At 42.9% G+C, this 20,925-nt stretch overlaps 1 protein-coding gene across 4 annotated transcripts in view; it reads right to left on the minus strand.

Annotated features, from left to right (window-relative positions):
• Flnb (filamin B) overlaps positions 1–20,925 on the minus strand; it is a 151,842-nt gene that overhangs the window by 43,510 nt on the left and 87,407 nt on the right. For all 4 annotated transcript variants that reach the window (XM_059274276.1, XM_059274275.1, XM_059274274.1 and 1 more), the window contains exons 10-23: positions 20,019–20,145; positions 18,269–18,405; positions 16,821–17,014; positions 16,073–16,186; positions 15,226–15,369; positions 14,859–14,982; positions 14,395–14,555; positions 13,361–13,451; positions 12,975–13,144; positions 7,478–7,595; positions 4,491–4,753; positions 3,018–3,615; positions 2,063–2,236; positions 422–584 (exon numbers count right to left, since the gene is read on the minus strand). In XM_059274276.1, the coding sequence (XP_059130259.1) occupies positions 422–584; positions 2,063–2,236; positions 3,018–3,615; positions 4,491–4,753; positions 7,478–7,595; positions 12,975–13,144; positions 13,361–13,451; positions 14,395–14,555; positions 14,859–14,982; positions 15,226–15,369; positions 16,073–16,186; positions 16,821–17,014; positions 18,269–18,405; positions 20,019–20,145 (2,578 nt within the window). The remainder of the gene's footprint in view (positions 1–421; positions 585–2,062; positions 2,237–3,017; positions 3,616–4,490; positions 4,754–7,477; positions 7,596–12,974; positions 13,145–13,360; positions 13,452–14,394; positions 14,556–14,858; positions 14,983–15,225; positions 15,370–16,072; positions 16,187–16,820; positions 17,015–18,268; positions 18,406–20,018; positions 20,146–20,925) is intronic.

The raw sequence follows: 20,925 nt of genomic DNA on the forward strand, positions 1-20,925 counted from the left end.
AATCGTATCTCTTTGGAGTTAATGTAATAAGAACGTCTCAAATATTTCATTTACATATAGGGCTGGCTATATACTTCTGCATCTTAACTGTCCAGTCCTAGTGTGCTTAGCATCTTGATGATTATTATTATTTCTGGTATACTTTTAGGTATATCTGGTCATTAAATCTTGACACAAGAAAATGTTTAATATATCTTTAAAAATGCATCTTCTCAGAAGTTGAAAGACCATGACACATAAGTAAGGTATAGCTTCAACATTTTTCTCCCCTGAGACAGGATCTCATTCTGTACCTCAGACTAGCTTCAAATTTAGAACAATTCTCTTGTCTCAAACTTACAAACCTTTTCTTTTTTGTTTTTGTTTCCTTACTTGGTTAACTACACAGGGATCAATACTCTGATCCCAGAGCACTGCCTACCTGGTTACCACTGTGAAGACGTTAGATTTGTTGGTAAAGGCTTCTTTCAATCCAGGACCTTGGGCGTGGACCCGGGATGGCTGGCAGCCTTCAGTTACAGCCACTTTGAAGGGACTGTTCGGGATTTGCAAATCATCATATGTCACCTCTACTACATGGAAACCTGTCCAAACACAAACAACAACAAACGGTACTTATATACAATGTCACTACTTCAGACTTTTTTCTAATACATATAAATAACACACTAACTGCTACTTGGAAAGAGTGGATTAAGAACATAGCAACAGGGGCCGGGCGGTGGTGGCGCACGCCTTTAATCCCAGCACTCGGGAGGCAGAGCCAGGTGGATCTCTGTGAGTTCGAGGCCAACCTTGGCTACCAAGTGAGTCCCAGGAAAGGCGCAAAGCTACACAGAGAAACCCTGTCTCAAAAAACCAAAAAAAAAAAAAAAAAGAACATAGCAACATAGGGCTAGAGACCATTGGCTCAGTGTTTAAGAGCATGTGTTACTCCTGCTGTGGATCTAAGTTAAGTTCCCAGTGCCTATATTATTAGTTGGCTCACAATCAGCTATAATTCCAGCTCCAGGGACTCTCTTTTGTCGTCCATGGGAGCACATGCACGCGCGCACACACACACAATTAAAAAAAAAATGGTAATGTCAGTATAATCTTATTTTTGAAAGATAAAGCTGTCTATGCTTTTTGTTCATGCATCATATACTCTGCCCCAAGCAAAGAGTTAAATTTGTATTTAAGGCAATCATCCTAGAAAGACTATCCTGATTTGGGAAAACACTATCCAGGCATTAAAAGACCACAGGAAACTCAGGAAATAGAAAAGCCAGGTATCTACAAATACCTGAAGATATCTGTACAGAATATTTATGGGATCATATATCCAAGAAAGGGGATAGATGGTGCTTTCCTTTATGATTTCCTGATTCTCAACATTTTAATAATCACCACTACTATTCAAAAAGAAAAATTGCAAAAAAAATTTACACAAATTATTCATTATCAATAGGCCACAGCATCACGCCACAATCTGCTCAGGTGAAGCTGGGGCTTAGCAACATATAACATAAGGCCAGTGTTTTAGTTAGGGTTTCTATTGCTGGGAAGAGACACCAGGACCAAGGCAACTCTTATAAAGAAAAACATTTAATTATGGTGGCTCACCACAATTCAGAGGTTTAGTCCATTATCATCATGGCAGGAAGCAAGGCAGCATGCAGGTAGACATGGTGCTAGAGAAGGAGCTGAGAGTTCTTACATCTTGACTCACAGATAACAGGAAGTGGTTTGAGACACTGGGTGCGGCTTAAGCATATATGAGTCCTCAAAGCCTACTGTACAGTGACACACTTCCTCCAACAAGGCCACACCTCCTAATAATGCCACTCCCTTTGGGGGCCATTTTCTTTCAAACTACCATAGCCAGTAAAGCAGGCACTGAATGGCCAGTGGCCTGCTGGGGAAGGGATTTTTTATATTTCTTAGTAATGTGCATTGTTGTCTGCTGAGGCAGGCTGAATAAATGAGTCAAGCACAGGAGTATAAGGTAGACTTGGCTAAACAAATGGCCAACACAGCTCTTGAATGAACATGAGTCACAGCCACAGAGAGGAAGACTCACCTTTCTCAAATGGTGTGTACTCTACTTGGTAGGTCCCATCAGCATTGTCCTTGACGAAGCACTCAGTGGAGGCCCCTGAGGGGTTGGCAATGTGAGCTTTGATGTGGTCACCTCCAACTTGGGTCAGGGACCTAGAGTCAACTGTGAAGTCTGTTGTGGCCTCCCGAAACACATCTGTTGAACAACCACATAGATAAGAACGTTGCCCAGTAGTGGTGGTGCATGAGAGGCAGAGGCAGGCAGATCTCTGAGTTTGAGGACAGCTTGGTCTACAGAACTAGCTCCAAGACAGCAAGAGTTACACAGAGAAACCCTGTCTTGAAAAACAAAATCAAAAGAAAAATGTCACCTTGGGCCCAAGCAGAACTGCCCCCTCCCGCCCATGAAGACTCTTTACATTTTGGAATACATTAAGTATAGTTTTGGTATCCTAAGAGTGGTTTCGCTGATTGTGAAAGTCAGGATAGACTTGGCCAAGTGACAACAAAACTGCTCACAGGATGAGGATTAGGCCTAGTGCAGTGGTGAGTGCCTGGAATTTTAGCCAATTAAGAGCATGAAACAAGAGTTCAAGACTAGCCTAGGCTATATAATGAGACTCTGTCTCAAAACAAAATAAAGGTAGAGACCCAGGACAAGGGTAAGGACAGACTAGCTCTGCACTCTGTGTATTATTAACACATTTAACATCATTTAATTCTAAGTTCCAATGACATGACAAAAATAATAACAAAGATTTCCGGCTTTTCTACAAAAAGCAGAGATCAGCTGAGAATGCTAATTCCATCCACCAGGGAGAAACAGAAAAGGGGGCTCAGTGGAGAGCAACCTCTGGAAATAACGTGATCCCCATTTTCCTCTACTTCTCTGCCCCAACCAGCCAAAGACATGAGGCAGAGGCTCCAGGTGAGAGCCTGACCCCTGGCAGGTAGCTGAGTTTGTTTTGGAGACTCACCTTTTCCTTCTATTCCTGGTCCAAAGGCTTTGATCCCACTAGTGTCTATGGCAGGCTCTACCTTGACCCGGGTGGGAAAATGTGGTACAAGCTCACCACCATACTTCATGGTCAGTGTGTACATGCCAGCTGTCAGAGGCACATAGGTCACTGCGTAGGTACCATCTTTGTTGTTCTGGATAGAAACCTCAGCTTTTGTCCCCGAGTCTGAGATAGCTTCAAGGCCCAGAGTCCCGGGCCCTGCTTCTGAACAATCAACACTAAGGAGTCCAGCTTCACCTGCTTTCCCATGTTCAAGACCTGGTCCTGATGCCACAACCTTAGAGGGGTCAAATGGCATTTCAATGTCGGCTTTGAAGGGAGACCCAGGAATGTGGATTTCTTCAAAGAGAATGTTGACAAAGTATTCTCCAGGTTTTGTAGGGAGGTAAGAGACAGAGCAGGTCCCATCACCATTGTCAGAGCATTCGATTTTGGCCTCACATGGGCCTTCCACAGTTAGACCCAAACCTCCAGTTCCAGCTCCTTTGGTGTCAATGGTGAACTCAGCAGGCTTGCCTACAAGACCTCCTTCAAGGCCAGGACCATGGGCCTTCACCTATTTGAACAAAGAATAAAAGTTAAATCCTATCTATAGCTGCTATCACTACCCAGTCAGCCATGCTTCCAATACATGTGACCACAAATCACACAAAAGCACACATCAGTAAAATATCCCACATCCCTGGGGCTGGTGGTCATGCACATGTACACATTAATACATGCATCAGTCAAGGTCTAAGAACACAAGCCAACTGTTCAAAAGAACAGGTGGGAGAGAAATAACCCTTAGTACTGGACCAGGTGGTGAGGTGGTAGGCCTGCCCTAATGCTTCATTCTTTGCCCTGCTCTTCTGAACCACAGGGCTGAATGTGAGACCCTAACATCCTAACACACACACACACACCACAAGTTTGCTTGGCTGGGGCCTGAAGAAGGTGACTCATACCAGTTTGGGCTGTTACAAATCCATCAATAAATCTTACATAATAAAATTGTAATTTAGAAGAGAAAACTTTATAGAATTCATGCCACTCAGACCACAGGAAATATCCCCAAATCATCTGAATTGAGGGAACTAGGACTAAGGATAATATATTTTTATGTCTGCTAGAATAGCTTCTGTAGGATAAACTCCATATGCATAATGGACATTGGGCTGAGGCCTCCACAATCTTGCCTACCCCTATGGGCTGACTAATATCATTATTACGCTAACTAATACATGACTCTCTCACCAAGTTATGCAAACAGAACATATATGAGCAGGAGTTGGTTCAACTGTTGAGGGAACCAGGCACACTGAATTGTAGATTTGTAGAACATCTGTCAGCCATTGAAAACTCATATTCATCACAGAAAGACTTTCCTGTATCTTTCTCAGGTAGGACTCCAAATCATATTTGGAAACAACAAAGCAACCCCAAACTGACCTTGGTGGGATCTGGTGGTAGTGAGGCCTCCACAGTATAGGGGCTCCCAGGCACTGGGTGTCCATCATAGGTGATGTCTACAGCAAAGAGCCCCTCTTCCCGAGGGATGAATTTGGCTCTGTTGCTCTCCTTGCCAGCCACGGGTGCTACCAGGCATGGCACAACCTTCCGAGAAGGGCTCAGGATTGTTACATCCAGCTTTCCCTGGCCTCCTGCTCCCTTGGTGTCAATGGCAAATTCCTGATCCTTTCCAACCTCAACTCCTGTGGAAAGGGAGACAAGGTGAAGCATGCCCATTGGATGTGAGGTTTTACTCAGTTGCTGCAGTAAATAACGGCTGATGCAAGGACAAGAAGCGAGACTGATAGAGTAACACCGAAGCCTCAACAGCTGGCATAAACACAATGCAATGAGTCATTAACACTGACAATAACAGCTCTTTACTAAACACAATTTCTATGCCAGTCACAAATACTGTACACTGTCCTTAATTTACATACTAACTCTATGAGCTGTTAATTAAGAACAAGTGGCCTTTACAGATGGGGAAACTGAGGCTCTGAGAGGTTAAGTAACTTATCCAGGACATCTAGAAGATCATAAAGCTGGGATTCAAACAAATTTATCTAACCCCACAATCTTCTTTGACAGATTATAATTACAGTACAATTCAGCACTGTCTGCTTCTTCACTTCCTTATGGGAACAATCTTACACGGAAACACCCTTAATAAGTCAATGTTTTATTATACTAACTCCTGACAGAAAATCCAACCCTATTACCATCCCCACCCACAAGAAGGCAGAAGTAACATAACTGGTAAGTTCTGAGAATTGACTTTGATGCCTTTAAAAGGTCTTTGGGTCACACAGGAAGATCTTGCATATTAAAAAGGGTAAGGAAAGAGAGATGACTCAGTGGTTAGGAGCACAGCTCTTGCAGAAACTGAAGTTTAGTTCCCAGCACTCTCATAAGGCAGTCCACAGCTGCCTGTAATTACAGCTCCAGGAGATGGACAACCTCTTCCAGACTCCATAGGCACCTGCACTCAAGTACACACACCCCCTCCCACATACACATAATCAAGTTTTAAAATAATAAAAATAAATCTTAAAACTGTCTTTGCAAGGCAAGGCTTCAGGAACCCCAGGTGTTATTTTGACAGAAACAAGGAAAGGGTTTCAGCCGAAACAAAAGCACCGGGAACATAGGACCCTGCCATAACCAGGCAAACCTTGACTCTGGGGACATGGAGGAGCCTGCCCAGGCTAGCACAGCTGCCCACAAACTCTGTCCCCGATGGGCACCATGTTTTCCCTGTTCTGCAGTCAAAACTTGATGTCCCAAGGAAAGAAGAACTAAGGGGACACATGAAGTATCTGGGTAGTGGCTGTCACATGCTCACAGTCTTTTGTCCTCAGCTACAAAAGCCAGCACAGACCTCACTTAGCAGCTTCCAGAATGGGAGTTAACCTCATACACAAGTGCATGTAGGACACAACCAACGAAGGTTCTCACGGAAGGCTAGCTGAGACCCTTGGGGACTATCAGAGGGAGATAGCCTGGGGAACACACCCCAGGTATGCAGACTTGTCCCCCTGACTTAGTAGCCTTGAAATCAGGTGAGCACACAATACTGAGGGGCATCCAGTTTGGGACTCTCCAAGCAATTAATATTAATTAAGAAGACTGAATTGCATTATGATTTCCAAAATGTGTTACTGAACTCAAAAGGTAGCACAGGCCAAAGACTATAGGCAGAGCAGGATAAATTTAGTGTAAAATAAATACTTCCAAGTATTTTCTCTGGGTACATCTATATCTGTAGATGCAGGAGGGTGTAGAAGTAATATGCAAGACCTTATTTAAAACCCAAAGATGTTCTAAAATTGCATCAGTTAACTCTCAGAATGTTGGTTAATTGTAGCAAGCAGAATCAGGCATATCCAACCTTCAATTCACAGGTTGCAGGCAGCCACATTCTGCCTAGGATAGACACAAATGCAGCCCAAGAGAAAATCATTACCTCATTTAAAACATTAAGAGATTAAAAACAGCAATAATAACAAAAACCCCTCAACTGTATGGTTCTTGACAGTGAACTCTGTAGATGATAACATCATTTTGCAATGTCAAAAGATTTGCAATGTAAGACCTTCCTGATGGGAAAAAAAAAGGGGGGGAGCTTATATATTCCTTGAATGTTATTTTAAGAGGAAGCTAAGTGAGCATAAGTAAGCATAAGTACTCATACTATACTATTATTCTCTTTATGTATGAAGTTTTCTACAATAATAATAATAATAATAATAATAATAATAAAAAACATCAACAGGCTGGAAATACAGCTCAACAGCAGAGTGCTTGCCTAGCATGCACAAATCCCTGCCTGGGCTCTGCACCTTCAGTACCACAAAAACAAACAAAAACCAACTTTTAAATTTTAACATAAATAAAATGATGTTACAATGTATTTATAACAATACAAAATGAGGTAAGATACATAGCAAGCTAAAGGAGAAGGACGGAAAGGGAAGGTTATGGTTTCTAAGTGCCAAGGAGCCGATTTCTATGTATGACCTTAATGTAAATCAGATGCCCAACATGGTTGGCATAGTGTGACTCTCAGCCAAAAGCAACATTCTTTAGTTTCTCTCTTAATGAAAACTTACTGTGGTAACATCACCAGTTACAGAGAGCTGATTACAGCTTCTGCATTATTACCTCATTTAATTTTTACAATACTTCCACGAGTCTAAGTGTCCCCAAATACTCCATTCCCGCTGTGTAAATGTGAAAGCCTGGTAAAAGCATAAGTGGCATGCATGTCACAGAACTGGTTCACAGCACAGCTCTCACTCAAACCTAAGTCTGTCCATTGCAACGTCTCTTTAAGGCAGATTTCATTTCTCTGAAAATTATTTTGAAGGAAGTTTAATAATAGCAGTCACAGTTTCAGGTCATCAGGGATCTTATTAGACACTTACTGTTTTCTAGTCCACTGATTTTTATCTTGCTCAGATCCAGTGGAGCAGCAACGCCCACGGTGAAAGGACTTTTAGGAATGGGATCACCACCATATGTCACAAAAACCTGCATGTTGCCCTGGAATGAGAGAAAAGGAGTATGCTTCTGGGTAGAAATGCACTAAATTGCCCTCCAGAAACTTCATTAACCAAATTTAATCAATTTTTCCTTTGTCTCATATATTCCAGGCTGGCTCTGAACTTGTTTTGCAGCAGAGAAACCTCTAACTTTTGATCCTCCGGGATTAGAGGTGTGTACTATGACACCTAGTTAATGCAATGCTGGGGATCAAACCCATGGCTTCATGTATGCCAGGCAAGCATTCTATCAACTGAGCTATAGTCACACTTTGACTATTTTTTTTTTTTTTTTTTTTTTTTTTTTTTTTTTTTTTGGTTTTTCAAGACAGGGTTTCTTTGTGTAGCTTTGGTGCCTTCCCTGGAACTCACTCTGGAGCCCAGGCTGGCCTTGAGCTCACAGAGATCTGTCTGCCTCTGCCTCCCGAGTGCTGGGATTTAAAGCATGCACCACCCCTGCCCAGCTCACACTTTGACTGTTAGTGGCTTCAGAAAACACCTTAAGCACTTCTCTAAGTTTTGGAACACATGGCAAGAACAATTAAAAAAAAATAAAAGTAGCTAGTAACAGACAGTGAGTTGGGGATTAATGCCAGGCCTGCACTATACTTTCATGTATTTCCTCAATTCAAAAATCATAAAACAGAGCCAGGTGGTAGTGGCGCACACCTTTAATCCCAGCATTTGGGAGGCAGAGGCAGGCGGATCTCTGTGAGTTTGAGGCCAGCCTGGTCTACAAAATGAGTTTCAGGACAGCAAGAACTGTTACACAGAGAAACTCTGTCTCAAAAAACCAAAAAGAAAGAAAGAAAAATAAATCACAGAACAGTCCTAAGGAGTAGTTCTTATTGCCATCTTCCACTTTTCAAGAAGACCTTCCTTGCTCAGAAGAGTAATGGAACATGCCCCTATCACACACTTAGTAAACTGCATGCTTGTAAATTACCAGGCACCAAACTTTTACTTCTTTGCTTTGTTACAGCACCTCGAACCATGACACAAGCCAACCCCAGCCATGTACAGCCATTGGGCCTCGAGCCTCTAAACCAACAGAACCAGTTCCTTCAATGTCTGGGCAATCTGTTTCAGGACACAGGGGCACACACAAGAGTATTCTTATATCAGCACACAGATACTAATTACTAATTCTAGTGAAGGAAAGAAAAGCTGTGTGAAGGCACACTGTACTAGAAGATTGGCAGGTTCCCTTGTGAAGCCCTGGTGGCTGTAGAGGCACACATAACACAACCACGCGGTTTTTGTTGTCTGTCCACAGGTCCTGAGCCAACTCACTGCTGGCTTTCTCTCTTCACATTCAGCTGCATCCTCCCCCTCCCAGCTCCACAAAAGTCCATTGCAATCTCAGTAGACCCATGTCATCCTTGCCTCTATGTACAGGAATAAGCAAGTATGTAGAAGAGTGAGAGGAGTCCACAGACAATCCAGCAGGCTCTCTGGCACACAGGCCCTACTAAAAGCCGCCACCAATCAAGTGTTAAAAGGTTGTAGCTTTTGGCTTGATGTATATTTTCTCACATTCCTTTTGGAACTAAAGAAGGGAAAGAGAGCCAAGGGGAGGAGGAATGGCTGCATCAATGAAGGGGGAATCACGATTTTTCCAGGAGTTTTAATACTGTGCACAAAATCAAGGGTCTAACATTTCATGGTAAAATGTGCATAGGTCAAGCTCAACAGAGCTGGGAGCCAGCCAAGGGAGAAGAAAGGTCTCCTCTAGTGCTTAAAGAAACACTGATTTGTTACTGCAGCCACTGCAATATTCCCAACACTGTCAGCTCTCCTGGGCCTCCATTTCCCACTAGCCTCTAACTCTTTGGGGGCTAGGCCTCAGGCTAACTAGAGATCTTAGTAATAGAGCTCTCAGCTCCTCAATGTTTTCTGGCCACTTCCCTGAAGTGCTAGAGCAAAAGAAAAGTCCCCTTCCCATTAAGTCCGCCCAGCTCATAACAGAAAGTGTGCTTCATTTCCACTCACAAACATAACACAAAACTCAGATAGGAATGGACTCTGCCTTAAACAACCTTAAGGGGTAGGAGTGGGTGTGGGTAGCCTTGGAGACCTACACTTCCAATTTCTAAGCATTTTCAGTTTCTTCTTAGCCAAGCTAAGAACAAACTGTACTTTTCCCTCACAGGACTGTCTAAGGCAGTGACCACCTGGGTGTTGCATCAAGATGTAGCTGCCTGCAAAATAGTTTTCTGTTTCTCCCTACATGCTTCTGAGACCTGACTTTTATTCTGCAAAAACAAACAAACAAATGGAAGAACAAAACAAACCAAAAAATCCCACAGTAGCTAGGCACTGACATGACAGCTCACAAGATGGACCAAAGGAGCCTTCTACAGGCTCCTCCTCTTCAGTCTCCTGAGAGACATCATCACCGCTACCACTACTTAAACTTAGGGGCTTATGACACAGCATAGCAGGAGGTCTGGGTTGAGAAGTCTAAGCCACTTGAGACTACGAGACTGCAGACAATGTCTTTGTCAAGACCAGGGCTCTCTGAAATACAGCCCTTTTCTGACCTCTGGGAGAATCCTGAAGCCCCATTTATCATGCTCACTCCTTGAAGGCAAAACTTGCTCTGACCACTATATCATAACAGACACATCCAACCATTCACATCATTTGTCCACTGCAGGCAAGTACCTATAAAATGTCATTCAGAGACTAACACGGAACAGAAGCCAGCAGTCGAGGCCTGGGTTCCTCAGACACACAGGACTTTAGCTCCTCAGAGCTTCCAAAGCATGCCCCTTTCTCCATACAGGGGAAAGCTCTATGAAGGGCCCAGGACTCTTAACCTCACCCCACAGCACAGCCTACAGGTACATTTTCCTTCACCCATTCTGGTACACTTCTGGGGTGCTTTGGGCTCCTCCCAAGAATGAGACATAGGCTGTGCATCTCAATTTTTCTGCCAGATTATAATGTTCCTAGGCCAACCTAGCTTGTAAATATAGGCACCCCGTCATTCACTCCCTCATTTAGCCCTAATCAATAAGGAACACTTAATAGTACCAGGTCTACTCCTTTGGCCTGGGGATGGGAAGATACATGAAGGACCTTAGTATGGTGGTTTGCATGAGAATAGTTTTCAAAGGTTCATGTATTTGAATGCTTGATCCCTAGTTGGTGGACTATTTAAGAAGGATTAGGAGGTATGGACTTGTTGGAGGAGGTTATGTCACTGGGGGTGGGCTTGGAAGTTCTAAAAGTCCATGCCAGGCCAGTCTCAACCTTCTCTATGCCTGCTGCCTGTGGATGAGAATGTAAGCTCTCAGCACTCCAGTGCCATGCCTGCCTGTCTGCCTGAGCCATGTTCCTAACCATGATGATCACGGATTAACCCTCTGAAACTGTAAGCAAGCTCCCAATTAAATGACTTCTGTGAGTTGCCTAGGTGATGGTGTCTTTTCACAACAATAAAACAGTAACTAAGACACTTGGATAGCTCACAGTTCTGGAGGAGACACATCACCTGCTTTCTTTGCCACAGGGAAACAGAATGACTGTGAAGCTTGCTCTAAACAGCCTACAAGAAGGACTCCACAAAATGTCTAAAGCAGGAAACATTAATATCAAGACTCCAACAGGTTCTTTAGACATAGCACAGCCCTGAGAGGCCTCTTAGCATGCTAACAGCTCTCAAAGCTGGGGCTACTAAAGAACCAGATGAACTTGACCTCAGGAACACTGAAAAGTACTTCCTATTCTAGCATCACTTCAAACTTGACAAAACTGGAACTGGGCTCCTGACATGCAGCTGGGTACACACAGGGCAAGGGATTCTACTTTGCTTTTAGTGGGTTCAAGCCAAACCCTGACTTTCATCCTGGTATCTGTAATTTAAAGCCTCATCCAAAAGACAAAAAAAAATATAGTAGATGGATAGAAGATGAAGCTAAGTAATAAATGTTCAGAAAAGCACCTATGACCTTGTGATCATGACCATGACTTTTTGGTACTTCTTCCAAGGAGTGCAGAGAACTTGCAGCAATGATTTTGTCAAGCTCCCAGCCTAAGGTCCCACCAGTCCTTAGAACCATCCGTGAGAAAGAACTGCCTCACTGAGTGTCCCAAACAGGAAAAAGGACATGCTATCTACAAACGTGTTCATTTTACTATTAATAATAAGAAACCTCTCAGTGGGACTTCTTAAAAGTACGGGAAGAAGAAAATTTGGAGGTAAGAGACCACATTTCTATAATGTGGTACTCGGATCTTATCCCAGAGAATTCTTCCCATTGTCAGGGAAGTTCCAAAGAAAAGATATTATCTCCAAGGATATGTAATCCCAAAGCAAGAAGGCTAGCTACGCACACCCCATTCTTTTTGTATCCTTGCTCTTTCCCACTTGACTCTTGGTAGCCCCTTGCTGAGAGGGCCCAGGCAGAGAAATGCTTGAGCAGTGTTTCTGAAGACTGTAAAATCTTGTCCTGTAAATGACTTGTTCACAAAGGGGCTCCCTCTCTCCCAGAATGAAGACATCTTAGAAACTTAGAATGACTGTTTATAACACAAAGCATGAGTATTAAAATCCAGACTTTCTTGCCAGGATATCTGCCATCCAGACTCTGGAGGTGTGAACACAAAGCAAAACACAATTTTAAACAAATGTAATGGGTTCAGAATTCCAGTTTTGCAAAATAAGGAGTGTGGGGATGGACGGAGGAGATGTCTGCATGATACCATGAATGCAATGTATACTTCTCAAGTGTACACTTCAGTACAGTAGCATACACTTTTGCTATGAAAAGAATGAATTTAAAAATTAGACAGACATAAACTTGTATGCAAGGGTTGTTTTTAGACCCTTATTGCATAAAATAACAAATAAATCTGCCTAGACAGCAAGATTCCTCAGAATTCTTGCATTTTTTAATAGGGAGCAATTTGCTGCCCTAAACAGCGGGCTTTGGGCCTTAGGGATTAAAACTGAATGGGCTCATTGAGAAAAGATCCCTCTAAAACACCTCATTAAAAAGGCAAACTATGTGAAACAGCCCACAAGGAAAAACGCAGGTGAGGGAGCTTTTTCTATAATTAATAAGATTGGGAGTCAGTGTACTAGGGTGGGGGTGGGGTGGAGTGTGTTAGAAGGTAGATCTGGTAGGTTCTACATACAAGAACTCAGTGTTTCTCTGATAAAACCCCAAACTGAGGTAGAGATATGGGGCTGCCTTCGTACTTCTCTGGGAAGCCCATAGCAACCTCAGGCTTTCTTTCCTCCAGGGCTCCCAGTGAAGATGAGAGTACACACTGAAGCATCTCCACATGCACCGATTATTCGCATGCTGTCCACAGCACAGCACTGAGGAAGCGCCTAGCCAGAAAAGCAAGAGACAAGAAGGACCCTTACCTGCTGGGTTGGGGTATATTTAACAGTATGTGAGTAGTCGTAATTATCGATGATATCCAAGTCCTTCACTGCATCAGTAGGAAGGAGGCTGTTGAACTGCACATTGAGCGGGGCTTTTCCAGCCCCCTTGGTATAAACAGTGAAGTGAGTTGGCTTCCCATTTTCCACACCTGGAAGGACACACAAAGTAGGGAGGTAGGGTTGGCTGGAGAGGTTTCACTTTTAGAACCAGTCTGACAGGTTCAACAGCACCACTCCACAGCAGCAGCCAGTGACACACTGTCCCTGCCACATCAGAGCCTTTCAGTGGAGATAAGTCCCTCTAAGGTCTAGACAGTGCAGTGGCTGCAGAAAGATCAAGGTGGCCTTACCCATCACAATCTTACCTGCTTTACTCAACCCTGGGCCTTCTGCCTTCACTTTGCTGGCGTCGTGGGAAGGGTCAACTTTGACTCTGAAAGGGCTGGCAGGGATTTCCTAAAGCAAAAACATGTCTGAGAAGGTAGGTCCCTACAGAACCTTCAGAGCTTAACCTTCTGCCCCAACACAATGAACAAAGGTTGCCCTAATGCCCACTTTAGCAAGTGGTGAGAAACTTCTATTATTGTAGGTGAAGTCTGCATACACAGGTGCACATCTGGAACCCTGATAGCACAAACACCCTTGTGTCTTTAACACCAGATGTTTGGGGGCTAAGGATAAAAAAAATACTGCTCAGAATAAAGTAAAAGCCAACAATATACAAGGTTAGGAGGTAGGAAATGTCCTCCAGGGATGGCTATGGGCTGAGGTGTGAGGGCTTTAAGAAAGTAATCAGAAACAGAGGACTATAGTTCTTCAAAAAGAATTTACAGATTGTCAGAATAAAAGTAGAATAAATTAATTATATCATGTCAACTTAAGATCATTAACTTGAGGCACAGACTGTTCTCCTAAGCTTCCTAATTTTTATATAGTTAATTTTGATCATCAGAATTTCAAAATGCCTCGTTTCAGAGTGCTCCTTACAGGACTACCATTATCACACACCCAATGCTTCAAAAGCTTTTGCTATAAAAGTTGAAGGGCAGAGATCAGAGTTATTACTGCAAGGAGGTCAAAGTGAAGTATATCTAGATGTTGCCTAACTTTTCAATCAAAAGGTTAGTGAATGTTTTAATAAGTCAGTTCCTGTTTAGAGTCCTACTTTTAACCACTGAATATATGCCTTACCTCTGACAGAGAAAAAGGTGAGAATTTAGCTTAGCTTCCCCTCACCCTCTTTTTGGTTTTAAGAAAATAGAGAAACTAAACATAGTTCTCAAAGCACCTTTCTCAGTTGCTAAACAAAACAACAAAACTCAAAAAAGCAGATATGCACACAGGTGGCCTGAAAGCACAAGGCTCACTCTTCTCTGTGATCTTAGGCCCTAACACATACCTGAGATGCAAAGAGAACCTTGATAGTGTATCTCCCAGCAGCAGGAGGCACGTATTTGACTGTAAAAGTATCATTGGCATTGTGAATAATGTCAAAATCCACATCTTCCTCATCTTCACTTAACACTCGGGCATCACACTTAATGCCAACACTGACATCACCTAGAACAGACAGGCTTATGAGTACCAGTTTACAAACAGCAGCATGTCCTATACAATCATTTCCAGCTCAGGATAATATCCCACAAGAGCAACTCAAGAAAGGGAAGGTAGTAAATCAGAGTTTTGGAAAAAGATTCACAGCACTAGCTAAGATATTACCAAGGAACCAACATAGCTCATGGGTAAACAATTGCGTACTAAAATGAGCTACTTTCTAGTTCAAAGCTCACTGCCCTCCAAATGTTATAAGGATGTTCTTCTCAAGGAGTGATAATGACTGGGATGGATGAAGCCTAATCTCACCTTCCCCAGCCTCTGTACAATCCACTGTGAAGTGAGTAGGCTCATTTGCCTTCAGACCACTTCTCTCCACACCAGGTCCAAACACCTTGACCTTCTGGGGATGGCTACCTTGCCCAATGTTGACCTAGAAAAGACATGAACATAGAAAATAAATCTATATAAAAAAATATTCCTTCCTTTAGGTCCAGCATAAGACTAGAAAGGGTCGTTTTGTCCGTCTAGAGTAATTTGCCTTCAGCCCAAGTCTCTTTTCAAGGTCTATCCAGGATGGGTTCTTTTCATACATCTGCCTTGGCCATCTGTATACACAATGCCCAGACACAATAGCCAGGTTTATTTCATACAATTAAGATGGTCCTCAACCTACCCTGTAGGGGCTGTGTGGTATGTTCACACCTCCCCAGACCACAGCTATGGTGTGCTTGATGGCTTTAACTGGGGTATAGGAGCAGGCATATGTGCCATCCATCCGACTCTTCATCTGGATGTCAATGGGCTGGCCTTCCCCGTCCTGCAAAAGAGCCAGGCAGAGCTTGAACAAAAGTGGTCCTCACAATGTCTCCACCAAAAAAGGACTACTGTGGCTTCTAGGGATGGCCAAAATACCATCAACTTATCTTAGTAAGTCATCCAGCAACTACAACATGCTATATACTCCCAATACACAGGCTATAAGTAACAACAAACAAAATCAATTATCCCCAAATGAGATAGGTCTCACTAGCTTACTCATGATGATCTTTATGGCCAACCTTGGACCTCCCAATTACTAGGAATCAGGTATATGTTGCTGTGCCCAATTCCATTTATTTACTTGTAATTACTAAGAGTAAATGCTGTCTTCTCCCCTGTCTAAAGCCAGTGCCACTTAGCATGTAATTTCAATTCCTGAGTTTAAGTCCTTTGGCTAATTTTAACCAAATCAGATAAACATAATCTGAATTTTGTTCACAACTCTATTAGGAATTAAGTAGACTCAGTCAAACTGAAAGATATTACCGAGAAATCTGAAACAAACAAGCCTTCTTTCTATAGAGCATGAATCACAAATATAAAAAGTGTCCCACGTTATGTTAGTTCCACAAAGTCCTCACATTGTACTGTGGGACACTATTATTACTCTGTGTGTGGATAAGAAAGCCAAGGACAGATGCACGAAGCAACTTGACATTACACCTTCCACCTGACAAGTGCAAGTGGCCCCAGAAACTTACCTGAGCCAGTATCTTTAAGGGAGCTTTTCCAGCATCCTTAGGATCCACAATGAACTCGGCTGGGTTATTGACAATGCAACCAGATTTCTCTAAACCAGGCCCATATGCTTGGACCTGAGGCAAAAACCAAATAATGTTTTTTTCCCCCCTGTGTCAAAGAATGGGATGGAGGGGAGGGTGCACAAAATGCCTGGTGCTTAGTTAAGGGTTGCTATAGAAAGTAAAATGCCAAAGTAGGCTGTAACTTAAAAATAAATACCACTAGTAGCTGTTCATGAAGGAAAAAATACTCTAAAACAAAATCCAAACTAACCCACACACTCTGCCTTGCTCTGAATGGATATAAAGAACTTTTGTATCTGGGGCAGATCTTTAGCTGTGGCTGGCTTCACTGTTCCCACTTTGAGGAAGCACTGAAGGCTGCAGCCACAACAGAGCAAAGAACTAAGCATGGGTCCAAGAGTGCCACAAGTTAGCTCACTGATTGTACTCTATGGATAGGTGGCCAACAGCTATAAGTGGCAAGAGGAGCCTCTTCCACTTGACAGGCAGATCCTTGAATTATCCCAAAAGCTCTGGCAGTAGACACTCTCATTCCTAGTTTATAGAGGAAAGTGTCAAGAGTCAGAGAGGTTCATTACTTTCCCAACATCCTGCAAGTTCTAAGACGGCCACTTTTGCCCTAAGATCTAACCCGTTCCTCTCTGCCATAGGGGAGAAGGGGTAAAAGAAGGGCGAGGGTGTTTACTAGATCTGGGTTGTAGTCTCCAGTAGCAGGGTGGATGAACGCCATGTATGGGCTGTCCTTGATGTCTTCATCATCACACATGATGTGAACAGCATATTCACCAGGCTCCTTGGGCCAATATTTTACATCACATGATCCATCATTCTGATCATCATATTCTATCTTTGCTTGGGAAGGGCCTTCAATTGCAAACCCTGAGGGATGGAATAAAAGGGCTTTCCTGGTTACACATGGTGAGAATTATCTTTTCTATATGCTACTACCACCTCCTTCTCTCTGCCTCCTAGAAAGCAAGCAATGAGCAGAAAATTGAAATTAAGTACGTCCCTCTTCAACAAAACCAAGGTCACTGGGTCTTGACTAGAGGTGGAAGGGTTAGAGTGGATATTTCAGATTTTCAGATAACATGAGGAAAGGTAGGAAGGAGATGCACCTGGGACAGGGGTACATATCAGAAAAACCCTTTTATTGAATATATAGTAACATATGCCAAAAGTCTTAAACCAATACTCATTTGTCTAAACCCATTTCTGAGCTTTTACATGAATGAATGAAGTGATGTTATGCACTCAGCATAGTTTTGATATAATAAGATCTTGGAAGTAACTTGAGAACTCAAGAACAGATTGAAATACAACAAAATTCCATAGAAGCCATGGGAAATGAAGGCATTACATCCATTCATCTGGGGCATAAAGATATAAAGATACATCTGTGTACAGGAAAAAAGCCCAAGAAGAGATTAAAAGTTTAACTACTACCTTAGACGAGAAGTATATATCAAAATGATTAATCTTTCTAGTGGTGGAAATTAAATGTAATTTCTTATTTTTCCTTCTTTTGCATATTGCTGTACCTAAAACAGGGGCCAGTAAACTACAGCTCACTGCCTATTCCTATATAAAGAGTCTTACAAGAATGTAAGCATACTTACTCATATATGTATTTCTTAATGACCGCTTTAAAGCCACAATGGCAGAGTCACATAATTGTGACAGAGATCATGTAGCACATAAGGTGAAAATACTGGGTATGTGGCCCTTTCTAGAAAAAGTTTGTTGACTTCTAATCCATAATGATCATGTGTTTTGTCAGACATGCACTTAAAATATATTGTTATGCTCCAAATAATGTATTTATTTTTCAAATTTCAGCAAAATGTACCAAGTCATTTATTTAAGGGTCAGTCACCAATATCTGTCTACAATATTTTTTTATGAACTGTTTAGCACATCACCACCAGTCCCTCTTAGGGAACTAGTGAGTAAAGCAATCACTATTATTACAGGCATTGGGCAACTGGAAATAAGGAAAATAAGAATTAGAATTCTACAGTACCCAAAAGGCTTTGGGTAACCTGGAGGCCAGGAGGCCACATGAAGCTCCAACACCAGGTACTGTGTTATTCTTAGCCTTACAGAAGAGGCTGGGCAGTTGCCTCCACTTACCCAGAGTCCCAACCTCAGAGCCAATGGACTCCACCACAAAGTCTGCTGACCGACCAACAATGCCACCATAGAGACCAGGGCCCCATGCACGGACTTTCTGCATGCCTGCTTCAGGGCCAACTTGAACTTCAAAGGGGCTAGAAGGAAGGAAACAGAAGAAGCACTGAAGAAGAGCATAAAAGGGGATGACTTAACAAAAATTTTTCCACTTGTCTGATCTTTTGCATGGAGGCTAAAACTCTAGGCAAGCTCCTTTCCTCCACACTGGTCACCCCCACAGCCATTGTTATGTCAACAATATAATGTAATTTGGTTGCTTCAGGAGCTGGGGGGCACTGGGCTGTCACTCAAGCAACACACTTGCTCTAGTTTGCTCATTAGCGAGTGAGCACAGGTATGCAGGGCCCTCGAGAGTGAAAGCCTTAAAGATTAAGACTACCCACATTTCTCTATTCCTACCTATGCTAGGACAAAAAAACTAGTTTGAATAGGCTTTATCTCATTCATATGTGATCAAATATGCTTTAATGTTGGCAAGGGAAATTTACAATAAGTGTGCTGTGCTCAGACACTGAAAATCCTATAGAAGAGTTCCCCTTATCCTCGGTTGTATTTTCTTAAGTTTCAAATGTGGTCTGCATTTTGAGATTAATAGTGGCCTAGTGTTTTGCCACGATGCCTACATTATTATTATTTTCACTTTATCTAATCATATAGGCATTATATCTAACAACAGAAAAAGGATAAATCCAGTACAATATGGTATTTTTTATTTTTATTTATTTAATTTTGATTTTTTTTGAGACAGGGTTTCTTTGTGTAGCCCTGGCTGTCCTGGAACTTGCTCTGTAGAAAAGATTGGCCCCAAACTCACAGAGATCCGCCTGCCTCTGCCTCCTGAGTGCTGGGATTAAAGGTGTGTGCCACCACTGCCTGACAATGGTATATTTTCATTAAAACCATATTCATGCACCTTTCATTTTGTTGCTTCATCATTATTGTTTCAGTCTTATTACATCTATTTCATAAATTGAACTTTTTCATGGGTGTGCATGTCTAGAGGCAAAAGTCAAACAAACAAACAAAAAACACCAGCACATGACACTGTCTGGGGTTGGTTTCAGTCATATACTTATGGTTTTAGAAGGTAACTTTTGTGGACAAAGGAGGACTACTACAGTGTTCAATTATTTCTCAAGACAAAATGTATTCAAAGCTTAAATTGCCCTCAGGAGAGCAGCAAAGCACACAGGTATAGAAAGGAAACAGCAATAGCCCCAGGCAAAGCTGGGGGGTGGGGTGGGCTTTGTCTCTGATGGCATTCATGTAGAGGTTTTAATGTAAACCATAGCATACTGTGCCCCTGTGGCACTCGTGAACAGAGGCATTCATTGAAAAAGAGAGCCTTGGTTTATACAAGGCTGTATAGACACACAGTCCATTTGCTCTCTATTACAGCTCTTTCTGGTTTCCCTGCCTCCCACCAGGCACAAGCCACCAGCATTTGATTTAAAGCAGGGCAGCTGAAACCACAGTGACTTTGTGCTGCTTTTGAGAATAAGCCAAGTGTCTGTGCTGCTCGGAAAAGGGGAGGGGCGGGGGCGGGGGCAGGGGCGGGTGGGTGGAGTGGAAAGCTTTTAACAAAGCAGATCTCTCTTCCCTCTGGCAGCCTGGGAAGCAGCAGATTCCTGTGAGCCTGTCACAGGTTGAGCATACCTCTAAACAAGGCACATCTCCAACCTAGACTCACCTCTTTGGAATGTGGTGTCCCCCCCAAGTAACTGCAATGCTGTATTTCCCTGGTGTGCTGGGGTAGTACTCAAATGAGTAGACCCCATCCAGAAAGCCCTTCTGCTTTACAAGCTCCTCCAGGCCCTCTGTGGAAAGAAAGCACACAGCCTTTGCAGTAGAACCACAGGCTTACAAGGAGACTATCCACAAAACATAGGTGACCTACAGAAATTCAACTCTGAATGTGAGATTCCCCCTAAAACCTGGGAGAGGTTTCCAAAACTAAAAGCAGAGCCATCTCAGCTTCCAAGAGGGAGAAATGGATGACTTCCCAGCTAACTCACTTCAAAAGCTCTCAGCAGAGGCTGAGCTTCTGGACCAGCTGGGCTTTTTGCTATGTCTCAGAATTTCCCAACAGCCCTAGCTGTCTTCCAGCCACCACTCCACCCCATTACCCCACAAACACTGGAAATGGAGGTCATCTTTATGATTACTTGTCTTGGACTAAGCACCTACGTATCTTTTCCTGCTAAAGAAGGCCAACAAAGGAAGTCCTTATAGGTGATCTATGAGAAGATGGGTTTTAGGTTCTATACAGAATTTCAGATCTAGCCATCAGGTAGAAATTTGTTTTATGTTGAGGTCTGGCCAGAAAAGCCATTGAGTCAAGAAAGTCTCCAAGGTCAGAAAGAACACCTCTTTGGTTCCTGTTGCAACAACCTGAGTGGGTGTGGGGGGCTGGGAATGGGTGGATGGACAGCCCCAGAGCTACTTGGCTCTAGGTCTGAGCAGTCTAGAACCCTGGCTGCCCTTGGGGCATATCCTTCCCCCATGCTTTGTGCAGAGACCACATGTGAACTTTTTGGACTCAGGACTAATGCTGACACAGAGGACAAGCAGAACCATGATGCAGGAATCGCAGGACT

The sequence above is a fragment of the Peromyscus eremicus genome, chromosome 9 (genome assembly GCF_949786415.1).
Source record: "Peromyscus eremicus chromosome 9, PerEre_H2_v1, whole genome shotgun sequence".
Lineage (NCBI taxonomy): Eukaryota > Metazoa > Chordata > Mammalia > Rodentia > Cricetidae > Peromyscus > Peromyscus eremicus.